This window comes from Cylas formicarius, unplaced genomic scaffold, assembly GCF_029955315.1.
Source record: "Cylas formicarius isolate icCylForm1 unplaced genomic scaffold, icCylForm1.1 PGA_scaffold_1__22_contigs__length_36826433, whole genome shotgun sequence".
NCBI classification, from domain to species: Eukaryota; Metazoa; Arthropoda; class Insecta; order Coleoptera; family Brentidae; genus Cylas; species Cylas formicarius.
Window position 1 is genome coordinate 11,618,978 of NW_026844264.1, and position 15,467 is coordinate 11,634,444.

At 33.7% G+C, this 15,467-nt stretch overlaps 2 protein-coding genes across 4 annotated transcripts in view; one reads left to right on the forward strand and one right to left on the reverse strand.

Annotated features, from left to right (window-relative positions):
* LOC132696908 (cell adhesion molecule 3-like) overlaps window positions 1-15,467 on the forward strand; it is a 126,172-nt gene that overhangs the window by 78,103 nt on the left and 32,602 nt on the right. The gene's annotated exons all lie outside the window — the stretch shown is intronic.
* On the reverse strand, window positions 3,202-10,182 carry LOC132697289 (uncharacterized). 2 transcript variants are annotated; one of them, XM_060662657.1, is made up of 3 exons: window positions 9,769-10,182; window positions 5,018-5,256; window positions 3,202-3,898 (listed from the first exon to the last, which is right to left on the reverse strand). In XM_060662657.1, the coding sequence occupies exons 1-3, from the start codon at window positions 9,780-9,782 to the stop codon at window positions 3,399-3,401; spliced, it is 753 nt and encodes a 250-aa protein (XP_060518640.1). In that variant the 5' UTR covers window positions 9,783-10,182; the 3' UTR covers window positions 3,202-3,398. The 2 variants fall into 2 exon arrangements, with proteins under 2 accessions (XP_060518640.1, XP_060518639.1); XM_060662656.1 differs by having other exon boundaries at window positions 3,202-5,256; window positions 9,769-10,176.

The window sequence follows — 15,467 nt, forward strand, 5'->3', positions numbered from 1 at the left end:
CACTGTTTTCAGCTTTTATTTCTTAAACCAAAAATTGAATGTGATGTGTCATCTAACTTCAGTAAACTAGGAAAATACTTGATGACACGGTTATACTGCAAATTGCAATTGCAACCGGTTTTTGAAAAGTTTACGTTTATCTCACAAAACATGCATTTTCGGCCCTTTGATTATATAAACTTTCCATCATATTTTTCGGTGAGATCTTGCCTCTGAAATTTAGAAATGCAATTTTCAAACATAAATGGACACAAATAACTGGTTAACATTAAAAAAAGTAACGGAATCGCTTAATATGTTGAAAATAAATTAACATGAATGATTTGACTTTTGTATTGTTTGTGATGTGTTTCCGTAATTTCGTTGTTGAATCTCAGTTATTTTAAATATCTTGAAAGAATCTTAACCTGCGAATTAATGCTCGTAATGCTTGATACGGCGAAACTTTGTAACTAAGTGTAAAACAAATTGTATAATAATTTTGACATATTGTCAAAAAAAAAGTGTAAATAAAAAAGCTGATCTTCTATAATTTATTTAGGCAATCGAATTTTAAAGAAATTTCATCAATTTTCCGAACAAATCCTTTGGAAGCTAAAACTCGTTTAAAAATTCAATTTCATGGTACCCGCTATACTATACTACAATAAAATAGACGATATTGTGTTGCTTATTATACATACCTGAGAAAATATAAAGCTAATACAATAATTGTCAAAATTCCTACCTGCTAGGCTCTTGTCTCGAGCTAGATCCAAGATACGTTTACTTCTACGATTCATTGTTAAGTTACGCCGACACAAATTTTTATAGGTAATGAAAATATTCAGAAAGGTTAGGTTTAAGGGATAGCAATGTGGCCACTAAAAATAAAACTATATCGCATGGGGAAGCCAATATAATCCGACGACATATTTCCAATATACACGGTAAATTATGGAAGTCAAAGTAACCGTTGCCAATATCACTATATACACATAAATTGGGGAAGTCAGTGCCACCGCTAAATATATAACCAATATACAGGCACAGAAATCGATGCTAGAGACACAAGCGGAATCTCGTTGAACCACCTCGTATAATTTTATCCAGCTAACGTGAAAATTGACGTCAGCGAGTTTTAAGTGTTTTTGAATAGATGGTGCTCAAATAAGTGTAATGCCGACATTATTTTAAAAATTCAAGTTGGCATCCGTATATCGGAGTTCACTTTGTCCCGGATGCCACTTTAACCGAGGATTTTACATGGGAGGACACCACTCTGCATCACGTATATATATATATATATATATATATATATATATATATATATATATATATATATATATATATATATATATATATATATATATATATATATATATATATATATATATATATATATGTATATATATATATATATATATATATATATATATATATATATATATATATATATATATATATATATATATATATATATATATATATATATATATATATATATATATATATATATATATATATATATATATATATATATATATATAGTTGAAAAATATGCTTTTCTTGGATCCTTGTATATTTCTTATAGGTTGATTCTTAGGGTTTTCTCCACAGTGAACAAAACTCACAAATAATTTTAAAACACTGTAATTGTCATTGACGTTTCGACCGGCAACCCAGGTCTTTCTCAAAAACTGCAAAACAAAGGACAAAAAAAGCGAGATCATACAAAGAATTAGTTCGCTATCAAAAAATAAAACGTCTAAAAGAGAATATCTTAAACAGAAGACATATACGAATTTAAAAATTACAAATATTACAAAAACAAATTACATATATTAGTCATACTCACAAATTTATTATTTTTTTTAAATGTCTATTATTAGCGCTGTTTGTGAAAAAGTACCACAACATACATCATTGCCAAAAACAATAACGTTCTTGCTTTGGCGTACGAATCAAACATAGAATTGGAAAATAAACATTCATTGTATCTGATTTTTTTTCCCCTTTTAGTTTTTATTTATTTATTTTTTTAGAGTGTACGTTTGTGTTAAGTTTAAGACCTACTGATACGCGGTGGAGCATCTGAGCACTAAAATGGTCTACTTTAACAATTCGAAATAGATTTCACTCGGGTGTTTTATGTCGGTTTTCGCGTTTATGGAGTTTTTATTCCTTTGAATATGTATCATCTCAATTATTTCCCGTTTTTGTGTGTTTGGTTCGGTAGCAAGTATTTTTGTGTCATCGAAGTTAAAAGTATGTGTTTTCTCTGTTATATGGCTGCTGATGGTGGCCATTGATGCGGTTCTTCAACAGTTGGCTAGTCTGTCCAATGTACACTTGGTCACAGTCGTTGCACGGTATTTGATATACTGACTTTTTTTATCTTTGGGTATTGGTGTTTTTAGTTTACTGAAATTCCTATTTAACAAATTTTGATCCTTGTGGCAGATTGTTACAGAGCTTCCCTTAAACACATTCGAGATTTTTTCCGATAAATTTGGTATGTATGGCAATCAACAATATTCTCGTTTTGATGGTTGTGTGTTTTCCTTAACAGAAATCTTGTTGTAGAATTTATGTATCCTTCTTTTAAAAATAGAGTTAATTAAGGCACTTGGGTAATTGTGTAGTTTTAGTGTGTACTTAGCCTTGTATATAGCTTCTTTTCTGTACTCTGGATCAGATAGATTTATAGCTCTGTTAAGATATTCTGTGTTAGAGGTTTTATTTTTTGATAGCGAACTAATTCTTTGTATGATCTCGCTTTTTTTGTCCTTTGTTTTGCAGTTTTTGAGAAAGACCTGGGTTGCCGGTCAAAACGTCAATGACAATTACAGTGTTTTAAAATTATTTGTGAGTTTTGTTCACTGTGGACCAAACCCTAAGAATCAACCTCAAATATATATATATATATATATATATATATATATATATATATATATATATATATATATATATATATATATATATATATATATATATATATATATATATATATATATTTTATATTTCACTTTTCAAAAATAACTTTTTAAAAAAATATATTTATTAATTTTAAATTAAAATAAAAATCAAAATGAAATTGGACGTAATAACCTCGTGACGAGAGAATGTTATTAGACCGTTAAAATCAAACTAAAAATGGACATAATAACCTCGTGATGAGAGAATGTTATCAGACGACGTGTTACAATAGAAATTGGTATTTATAATAAATTTATGCTGACGTTGACGGGGTCGACGGCTGCGGATGTTGCGACATATCGTTGACACGACGTTTTCGCAATCGTTGCACTCTTGCAGGTCGGTGGCATTTAACCCATATGGACAATAGGATTTCCGGATATAACAGCTCCCCCATTAAGTGAAAAGGTGGAGCCTAGCTGCAGCTTTTCGTAGACTAATTAAAGCGTAGCTTCTCGGGTAGTTACTTCTGGGTGGATGCTAGTCCGTCTTTTCGGAGTTAGTGATTTGAGTTGCATCGGGAGCAGGGGTCTTCGACTTGGCTTCGGAGGTTGTTGGGGATCGTTACCATCGGCGATGCTGAGTGTTGTCGGTTTCTTTCTCCGGCACTTGCAAACGAAATAGCAAAGTACTAAAACAATCATTAAAATAATCGAAATAATTGTCAGCCAGTGAGAATGTTTCTGAAGGGTTGGTTGATGAAGTAGGTTTTCTAATTTTTCCGAATATTCGTGCAGCTTGTGTTGGGCCACGTTAAGGTCGTCGGTGTCGATCTTACTTAGCTTCAGGGGTTTCAACTCTGGGGGTTGAAACTTCTCTGGAATGTGAGAACAGCAATCATATGGAATCTCCACGGCGTGGCTCTTGTAGGTCACGTTCTTATATTCTTCGACAAAGTATTTAGCTCGTACTCTGGAGCTTCCAATAAATGCACTGCAATCTGGTTGTAGTTTAAGTAAAGAATTAGTTTTTAACATTTCGGCTACGAGGTCTCTTTTTCCACATTTAATGGAGATTGGTAGTGGTTCGGATACGGTAATTAACCAATAATTAAAGTCGATTTCTATAACATTGTAATCGGAGGCCAAGACGATTGAAGATTGACATGTAACAGGAACACGATCGGAATGTCTAAGCAACTGCGCTTCGCAAAGGGCTTCTCTATCGATGGGATATTGCATTAAGTTAAAACAGATTCTTTCTTTACCGCGAATTTGTTTGCAGCTTTTTAGATCTTCAGGTAGTACATAGAGTAAAGAATCGTCATCACGCGCAATATATTTTATTGTTGATGGAATTATATGAAATAATCGTGTTCGATTGTCCAAAATTGGAATAGGTAAAACACGATACAATGTGTATATTTCAGGCTCAATTAAGGGTATTCTTAGTACAAAAACAACTTTATTTTCAGTTTGAAATGCTTCTAGCTCCATAATATCTACGTACCTTGCAATGCTCGAAGTATAGGGTGGTAGTGGTAAATTATTTTTTGTCAAGGATTTTGAAATTTCCTGAAGAGAAATGACTAAATCTCGTGGGTAAATAATAGAACTATGTAAAACTTTGATTCGTGCGAACGTGATTGCGTTTAATATATCGCTGAGGTAAGACTCTAGGTATACATAACTTTCCATAAGGCTTTCGCAAAGATTAAGTGTTTTAATTTGACTTTCGTAAAATGCTACGGTGTCCGAAATATCATAGAGAGATTTTTGAATTTGAGTTAGATCCTGATTGAAAGTTTCTTCGTCGATTCGGAGACTTTGAATTGTAGAATTAAAAGATTTTATAACAGATGATGTAACCGATATTTGATTTTTTAACAGCTTTTCGATTTCGTGTTCGTCTTTAGTTACTTTATCTATGCATTCATTAAAGTATTCGCCGTCTGTAGAGTCTAGGTTTCCGGTAATTGATTTAAAAATAGTTCCTACACCGTTAATTAAACCGCGTTTAGTTCTAAAATTAAAATTTTCAGTGTCGATAGTAATTTCTGAAAATTTTTCTTCGACTGAGTCAGCAATTCTGGTTAGAAGACTAAAATGAGTTTGGATACTTGTTTTGAAGGCTGTCATACGAGGAGAAGAATCGTCTAACATTTCTGTGAGAGAGGAAAGTATTTTATTATTATGTCGTATGGCTTCTCGCAGAGGTTCTAGTTCCTTATATACTAGCAGCGTCCATTTGTTGTTGGATATTCTTAAACTACTTTCTTCATGGTAGAAGATGCCTACTGTATTATTTACTGGAGTAATGAGGAATTGGGGTGCGACTGTAGAGATCAGTCCCAAGATCCTGAAAGAAATTTAATCTAATCGTAATAAGGTTTAAACTTGTCAAAATTGAATTTTGAAACTTGTTCGGTAGTTAAATTTTTGACAGTGGCTGAAGTTTCAAATACTTCAAGAATTTCATACGGACCGTTAAATTTATTCTGAGCTTTATCGCTAATTTGAGTTTCCTTAACATAAACTTTATCTCCTACATTATATTTAGTCATATTTCTAGAGATTGCTTGATCAAATCTTACTTTGGATTTTTGTTTTTGTTGATCAGTGCGGGTACGCGCGACTCTGTAATAATGCTGCATGCGATTATTTAAGTCTCGGATGTATTTGGTGATGAGTTGTTCTTCATTATACAGAATTTCTGGAGGTCTACTAGAAGTGTGCCCAAATATTAGTTCATAAGGGGAAAAACCATGCGTTTTATTCTTTGTGTTGTTGTAGCAGATTATTGCGTATGGAAGAGCATGAAAGGGGTGTTCTTTTGGATTTTCGGCTTTATGAGCTCGGATCATTTCTGTGAGCGTGGCATGGAATCTTTCTAGTGATCCATTAGATTGTGGGTGGCTAACGCTGGAGAAAGTTAACTTTATATCGTACAAAAGACAAAGATCTTTGACGAGGGAGTTATCAAATTCCCGGCCATGGTCACAATGTATTCTAAGAGGAGTTCCAAAATGTTGGAAGTAGAGAAGAAGGGTAGTAACGATTGTAGAAGCTTTTTTGTCTTTTATTGGATATGCCTGGGTGAATTTTGTGAGTTCGTCTCTTATGGTAAGGGCGTAATTACGAACTGGGAATTCGAAAATATCGATGTTAATGCGCTCAAAAGGAGTTTTAGGAGTTTCTGTGATAACTAATGGTGTGTTGAGGTTTTTACGATAGATCTTGACTTTTTGACATATTTCGCACTTTCTAATATAGTTTTCGACATCTTTGGTCAAGGTTGGCCAATTGTATTTTTGCTTTATGCGCTTAACTGTTTCGTTGATTCCGCGATGTAAATTATTTTTTCCTGAATGGTATTGGTCTAAAATGATAGGGATTTCGTCTTGATCGGGAGTTCGAACTATATCTTGGCAGATTCTTAGTTTTATATCCTTTTCGGAAAATATAAAGGAGAATACTTCTAATATTGGAAGTTGTAAATTATTTTCAATACAATACAGTTTTGAAAGATCAAAGTCATTTTTAGCTGTGAATAAAATATAGAATAAATGTTGAACTACAGTTTCATTGTCATACGGAAGAGGGATTATATAATATTTCCTGCCTTTGACGGTTTTGCTAGAAAAAATGTTAATTTTATTAAACGTAAAATTTATATCTTCTTCAAAAATATCGTCCATTATTTTGTTGTGCAAATCATCAAGTTTTGATTGCCAAAAGAAAGTGACAATATCTTTGTGGTTTTTGTCGAGAAGTTGCGAATTAGAGGTTTCTATTTTGGAATAGTCTATAAGGGATGTGGTTTTGTGAAGGTATGCGAAGTTGTTGTATTCTTCTGTAACTTCCGCTGTGTCGTCTTCGATATCTGAATTATTAGAATTGTCATCGTGAACGATTTCTTCTTTACTTGTGGATGGTCGGTTGTGAATGTCATCGTTATTAGGTGCAAGGATAAAAATTTTCTTTTGGAGATCGACGCAATCTTGAATATGGTTAATTTTAATACGGGATAAAGCGTCTGCGTTTTTATTTATTTTACCGGGCTTATACACAATGGTGTAGTCGTATTCTTCAAGCTTAAGACGCCATCGAGCTAAACGACTACCAGGATCATTTATCGAAAATAGCCAAGTTAAAGGACGATGATCAGTAACGAGAGTAAATTTTCTTCCGAACAGATAAGGGCGGAAGTGTTTAACTGCCCATACTATGGCGAGAAGTTCCCGTTCTATAGTTGAATATTTCGTCTCTGCACTACATAAAGTTCTAGAGGCATATGCTATGGGAAGGTCTTTTCCAATGGGACCTTGTGAAAGAACTGCACCAATGGCAAATGCACTGGCATCGGTGGTTAGGACAAAAGTTTCCTCGAAATTTGGATAAATGAGTATTGGGTCACGTATTAGAGCGTTTTTAAGCTCATTAAATGAATTTTTGCATTCTGAATTGAATACGAAGGGTGTGTCTTTTTGGAGAAGTCTAGTTAAAGGTTTTGAGATCTTAGCGAAATTGGGAATAAAACGTCGGTAGTAACCGGCTAAACCAAGGAAGGATTTAATGTCTTTTGGTGATTTTGGTTCTGAAATTTTTTGAATAGCGTCTATTTTCTCAGGGTTGGGTTTGACTCCATCTGGGGTCACGAGATGCCCTAAATAAGCTACTTCCTTTCGAAGAAATTCACACTTGTCAGGTTGGAGTTTGAGGTTTGCACCACGAAGGCGTTTGAAGACATCAGTTAACCTTTGTATATGTTCGTGTATGGTAGCGGAATAAACGATAATATCGTCCATGTAAACGAGACATCGTTCGTTTTGAAGACCTAAGAGAATGTTGTCCATGACACGTTGGAAAGTGGATGGAGAATTTTTTAGTCCGAAGGGTAAACGGAGAAATTCAAAATGACCATTTTCAACTGAAAATGCAGTTTTAGCAACGTCCTTGGGATCAATTTCAATTTGGTGAAACCCAGAGGCTAGGTCCAAAGTAGTGAAATATTGACATCTGCCTAACTGGTCTAAGAGATCGGAAATATTGGGAAGAGGGTATTTATCGTCGACAGAGACTTCATTTAGTTTGCGATAGTCGATGACTACGCGCCATTTTTGTTTCATAGAAGCGTCTAATTTTTTTGGGACAACCCAAACAGGGGAAGACCATGGAGAAGTGGAAGGTCGAATGATTCCTTGTTCGAGCATTTTGTTGATTTGTGACTTTACTTCTTGTTTGTGGTTATCGGTGAATGGAATAAGTGTGGATTCTTTAATAAAAAGTGTTTGATTTGTTATACCTTGGATGGTAATATTTTCCTTAACTCGTGTTATGTAATTTTCAGCGGTTTTATATTTAAAGATAGAAATACCTGCGCCTGTATCTATTAATATTTTGAATTTTTGCGTAGCGTCAAAAATATAGTATAAATTTTTAGAATTTACCGTAAGAAGAGGGTTTAACAGAAGTTCTGTTCTGGAAAGTTTAGATTGGGATTCATGTTGTCTAAATTCAGGGTTTGAATTTGGGAATTGATTTCGAAAATCGGGTCTGGAGACATTTCGTCTGGTGGGATATCGTAAGGGCTTTCTTGAAAATCCTGCTCTGGTTCGCAGTTTTCTGGATGGTTAGAATAATGATTTTGAAATTCATTATCTTCTTGAAGAGTGTAATTTTCATGTGAAAATTCCTGGGAATTTCCGGAATAACCGTCGATGTAGATCGGGTTTGAGTTTACATGGTGAGTTCGCTGCGGGTTTGGATTCATAAAATGTGGCTTAGGATAAGACTTTGAAGATTTTATCGGTATTTGATTCGAATTGTTGCTAATGTTGTTTTGTTGGAACCAATTACAAGGTCGCTGTGGATATTGCGAAAAATTTGGTTTGACATGCTGATGCGTACTTCTACATTGATTTGAAGTATGGCCAATTTTATTACACAAAGTGCATTTGGGTTGCTGAAGAGGGGTTCGAATATTCGCAGAATGCGATTTAGGAGAATTTAATTTGACAGATTTTTGATTTTCAAAATATGAGAGTTGGAGTTCTCGACGAATCCTTGCTTGGGCTTCTAAAAGTGAAGTGGGATTACTAGCACGAATGAGTTGACCTAATCTAGGTTCTAAGCCTGTAAGAAGTGTATTAAGGGTCATAGTCTCAATTAAAGATATCTGAGCATCCTTTTGCTCTTTGGATCCTAATGTGGTGGATTTTTGAACACATGAATGCATTTTCGCATTTAGGACTTGAAGACGATTGAAAAATGTTAATGCTGATTCATTGGGCAATTGTTTAAGACGTTGAAGGTCATGAATTAGGGAAGGTAAATCTCTAGAATCACCAAAGTGTAGAGTTAATAGTTTCTTTATTTCTAGATATGAATCAGGATTCCTAGAATTAATTAATTGAGCTGCTTTACCGCGGAGCTTATTTTTAATGTGAATAACTAAAAGAATTTTTTGTTGCGTCGTTGCCATATTATAAGCACAATCACACGCGTATATAAAATTTCCTAAAAAGATTTGGTCGCCCTCAAATTCAGGTACGATACAGAAAATTTCCGAAAGTTTATATGGTTCAACTTCCAGCATTGTACTAGGTTCGTCTGATTGAGTTGCCATTATTTTAGGGTTTAAGAAAAAGCAAATAAATTTATAAGAAGTTCAAACACAATTATTTTTTGTTTTAAATATTGCCAAGTTAAACTTGGAGACTAAAATTTAATCAAAATAATTATCGCGGAACGATTCTACGTTGGGAAATTCAATAAATAGGTAATTTTCAACCTTGGGTAATCGAACGTAATAAATTCAACAATGTTGCAAATTAAAAATAAATTATTCGTAACGATTCTTAACACTTACAGTACTATTTTCATTGCTGCCTTTCGAGACGGTTGATGGGTTTATCCTTGTTCCGGTACGATGGGCTGTCTTCGTTGTTCCCTAGATTTAGGGGTCGGAATCTGCCGCCACTAGTTAGAATACTCGTGTTCTAGCAACGTGAACAGATCCTACTCCGAATTCTTGCCTCTCGAAACGGTGATGGAAGGTTCCTTGTTCCGGCACGACTGGGCTGCGATGGTTCTTCTTTCCGTCTAAGGGATTGGAATCCGCCGTCACTAGTTAGAATACTCGTGTTCTAGCAACGTGAACGAATCCTACTGACTGCGCCAATTTTTATATTTCACTTTTCAAAAATAACTTTTTAAAAAAATATATTTATTAATTTTAAATTAAAATAAAAATCAAAATGAAATTGGACGTAATAACCTCGTGACGAGAGAATGTTATTAGACCGTTAAAATCAAACTAAAAATGGACATAATAACCTCGTGATGAGAGAATGTTATCAGACGACGTGTTACAATAGAAATTGGTATTTATAATAAATTTATGCTGACGTTGACGGGGTCGACGGCTGCGGATGTTGCGACATATCGTTGACACGACGTTTTCGCAATCGTTGCACTCTTGCAGGTCGGTGGCATTTAACCCATATGGACAATAGGATTTCCGGATATAACATATATATATATATATATATATATATATATATATATATATATATATATATATATATATATATATATATATATATATATATACTCGAGAAGAGTGTTAGGAACAAACAGGCAGAGGAACAAGCAGGCTTTCGAGCGGGGCGGTCAACAGTAGATAACATATTCACCATCAAAATGAAATAAGAAAACACTAAGCATTCATTGATTTGGAAAAAGCATACGATAACGTCCCACTTCCTCAACTACGAAAAACATCTGAATATTAACACAAACCTGATAAAACATACTAAAAGTTACTATGAACAAAACTCAAACTTGGAAGCAGACTAACCATTTCTTTCGAAACAATTAAAGGATTGAAACGGGGCTGCTGCATGTCTCCTTGCCTCTTCAAAATATTCTCGGACAGATCTTTAGTAAGGTGGACAAAAATCTCTAGGAATATGGGACTGAGTGTAGCGCACGGTAACTTATTCACTTATGCTTATGCGGACGACCGAGTCGTCTTGGCAGAAGACGAGGAAGATATTAAAAACAATTTATTTAATTTTATGTGTGAATAAACTGATGATGTTCAGTAGTCTTGTTCTCCATCAATTTAGAAGAAAGTCTTCAGATGGCTTCCAATCGATTTGTCGAAGCAATACCGACAAATTGAAAGGAGGAGATGAGATGAAATGCAAATCGACGTTGACATTTTCGAATATGAAGGTGTAAGCGTGACCTAAGCACCCTATTATTTGATATAAATGGTCAATAAGTTACGTGTTATTGTGTTTAACAGGTCAACTTCGATTTAAACTAAAGAGATTACACACCGGTATTTATTATCACTCCACAAAACACCCGAACATTCACAAAAATTCAAATTTTCCCGCCAAAAGTTGCTTATAACCGGCACTACTATACTACTCTCGTATATGATTAGCAAACTTAAAGAGAAGTACGAATCAGCAGGTTTAGCCATGAAGTGTGAATACCTTAAGAAGAAATTGGCAACATAAATCTAGAAAATGAAACAATTAGATGAGTGGAGAAGAGCAAATATCTATAGTGATTCTTAACAAACATTGGAACAGTAAACCGGAAATAACGAAAGAATAAAAAAAAGATGAACTTGGACTAAACTATTTAAGTAGTCTATCTATTTAACAAAGAAGACAAAAAAGCGTATCTATGAAAGCGTGATTCAAAGTATTACTTTATATGGATCAGGAGTTTGGGACGGATCTAACTTAAACAACAAGGAGTTAATGGCAACGGAGATGGATTTTCGAAGGGGAAGCTGTAGATGGTCAAGATGAATATGCACGGACCAATAGCAGAATCAACAGAAGAAATAGAACGAACACAATTCACTTGGTTTGGAAATGTTAAGAAGAATGACAGATGATGGATGACCCACGAAAGTATTAGAGTGGGTACCACCAGAAAGAAGGAAGAGAAGACGGCCACGGAGAAGCTGGAGGGATGACATAGAAGAAGCCATGACTTTAAGAAAGTTGGAAGAAAATTCATGTCACGAGAGGAAAAGTTTGAAATTGGAGACGGCGGCAGCTAGGCCTTGGTAAAACGTGGTACTAGAATTAAAGCACTCCCGGGAAAAGGTAAAAGATCACTCACATTATTAGCAAAAATCGATTTGTCGGCTGTGATTTAGTAGCACGGATGGACTGGGAGGTGTCAAGAAAAGCCGAAAAAATATTTACATTATGAGATATGCTGAAAAGGAGCTACTGGAGTTTGTAAATTTTTAATAAATTTGTTGTCGGCGAAATCGCTTTAAAACGAAATATAACTGTACTTCACCTTCCGCCATATCACTGTGAATTAAACCTCATAGAATTGGTATTGGGGCAAGTAAAAAGGTTCGTAGCAAGGCAGAAGGGATAAAAATAGTGGATTATGAACATATGACTGAAATAGAAGAAAGATTGTGGGAAGTTGATAACATTCTAACTGACCAAAACTGTATATTTAAATCGCTTTAAGTGGCAATCTTTGGAAAAAATTGTTTTGAGCTATGCAGTCTAAGTTTACATAAACCAGTAAATGCCTTCATCGATGCTTACAATTTTTATTATATTGCAAAATATAAATAAAATTACCTGACTTATTACCAGTTTTACTGTTCCTTCAAAAAATGGCATTACTTTATGACTGCTAAAATAATTTTAAAAAATCAAGAAAGGTTTCTCTAATGATGTTAAATATTTCCGTTCGTTGACACCCGCAAGAATCTGGTTGGCCAACGACACTAGTTGTCAAAGGGTATCAAAAAAAGGTTATGGTGATAGTTGTGGGTTTTCGCAATTTAATCATTGCTTGAGTGTGCAGATGCCTCTCCTGGAAAATGTTAATATATTTTAAAGGTTTAAGCTTCATGTCGCAGTTTTTTTCCATAAAATTATAAAATATAAAGCACTGTCTTACCTGTATAGCATATTTTTGTTTCAGGCCTAATAAAATTAATTTAAATTTACGTCGGAAGAGTCGTACCTCACATCATAAAGAGAGTTTCATCAAATAATTTTCTTAGAATGTAGCATTAAATATCGACCCATTTTTTGCTATCATATTTGACATTTAAGACCAGAATTATAAAACACGAACTATATTTTAGGAATGGAATATTCTATTCTACTTGTCAAACCCTTGTCAACTCTGGATAAATGTTCCTATTCCCGTTGATTTGTCGAAGACAATTAGTTTTTGCTCTTTCTATACGTACGCATTATGTTGAGTTTGTATGCATATATTTGTTTAAATTAGGGCTTTATCCGTATCCTCACATTGCATTTATTTTAGAGTTGTAATTATTTACTTGATTAATGCTATTACAGCAAGAATAATAAAAATTATTATTATATCTCTAATATTTACTAAAGAAGCTTGTCAACGCTTTACCTTAAAAAGCCATTGTTTTCCCATCGAGATGGCATTTGGTAAATCTTGATTTGCTTTTAGTTCCAATTAATATTCAATTTTAGGTTGAAACAATCTTCGCGTTGGCACTTAACGTCTCGTTTACGCACGTACATAAACCGACCAACCAATTTAGCTAATTAGAGCTCAGTTGCGTAATTGGCAGAGCCATGTATGTACATTTGGTAAACTATAAAGTATTCGCATCTGGAGCAAATTGCTCTGTCGTTCAACATGTTCGTGTAAAGTATAAAGGCTGATTTTAATATGACCTGAAAAATATTGTAATCCCAATTGAATTCGGGTATAGTGTTTTATTTTTTATATATTTATTAGTTTATAATAAAATTAAATAAAGCAATTATCGCCACTAATAATTTTTTCAAATTTAGGAAATGTGAAACTGGAGCTTATTTTTCATCTCCCTAATATTCTCAAAAACATTCGAAATTAATAATTTGGTTCGTATCATTTGAAAATGTATTAAAAAATCGTTTTAATTGATATCGAAAATCGATATTGTATGAAGAGAAGACAGTTTCTTATTTAACTTTTTCCGCAATATTGAATGTTGTTTTGCTTGGTTTGTTGATTAGAACTTATGGAACCCAATTTTTTTTTTAAATTATTGTCAAGATAGATACGTTGTTCCGCATCTTCAGAATATTTTGACACAACGGATATATTCATGTGTCTTTAATATCGTTCGAACTCCTCGACTAAGTTATACCTACTTCCTTTCCTGCATTTTTTTATTCCGTATTTTCTTTATTGTAAATTATAATAAATTATTTATAAAAATCTATTAAATTAACTTTCAGTCTATAAACTATTTGCCCGACTTTTGTTCTGGATGTCTGTTGTAAAAGTTAGGCTTTAAAAAACTGTAGAGATTATTAAAAGACAATATCATTACATGTTAAAATAAAGAGCTCGAAGGCACTCTATAAGGCCCACCATTATATCGTATTGTTCATAGTTGAAGTTCAAAGGTTCAAATAAATGATTATAAGACTAAAAATTTCAAAGTAGTTTGTCAAGATAACTGAGCTGATATATCACATTGTTAAATTTGTTCGAAAAAATATATTCCAAAAATTCCCAAAAATTTTAATTGTCGGCTTTACTTTTTAAATTATTTATTTATGTAAAAAAAACAAGTTTGCTTTCGAAAAATGGTTTCTGGGTGGGGCAAGTTCGTAGCGCGTAGCGTGAAGCAGCCTTCTGTTTCAAAAAGAAGCCGCTCGCGGTTTCTTGTGCTAAGGGAATGCATTGTTTTTCTATCGTGCTCCTGCGGACCACTTTGGAACTTTCGCAAAATCGGTGTAATTATATTGTGCTTACACCCTACATATATATTTTAAATATCTACAGCGGCATGTGTGATAGATGAAAACCGTAAATAAAAAAAATGTAGTTCTTGATGCGGCCTGTTTGAACCGATTGGCCATATTTTTTTAGGATTTTTGATAGCCGTTAATAATTTACTCTTTAAAAGAACAATGTTTTGGGTCTTAGATTTTTATCTATAATATGCCTGAAATAAATGTGATACCACTTCCGCGTCCGCAGGTTAAAGGATTTTGGCAAACCGGTGAATGTTTTTGGAAAAAAGCTTTATCTGGAAGGCAAAATAACCAAAAAAAATTCAAATTAAAAAAAAAAACTTGGTGAAATTTGATTGCACCCAATTTCCACTATTTAAATATGGACATGAACTTTTATTTCTCTGCTAAATTTGAAGTCGATATCTGCAAATTTAGGAAACTTGATAAATTTCTTATATAGTACGGAATATCGGGAACACCCTTTACAATAGGTGAAAACCTTAAACACAAAAGTTTTAGCTGTCTATACGGGCTATATCGTCATGTTACAGAAACTAATACCTGAAACACTGTATTTTATTTATTGCCAATTTTCACTATTAGGGGTACCCATATTTCAGTTTTTTTGAAAATGCGGCCCACCCTGTACATTAGTGAAAAATTGTCAAGAATAAAATTTTTAGGAGCCAAATCTTGTGCGTCTTCTCGAAAAAGAATTTTTTCGGTTTTCGAGAAATGATTTTTTCGATCCTCTGCACTCAAGAAATACAATATCTAAACACCGACT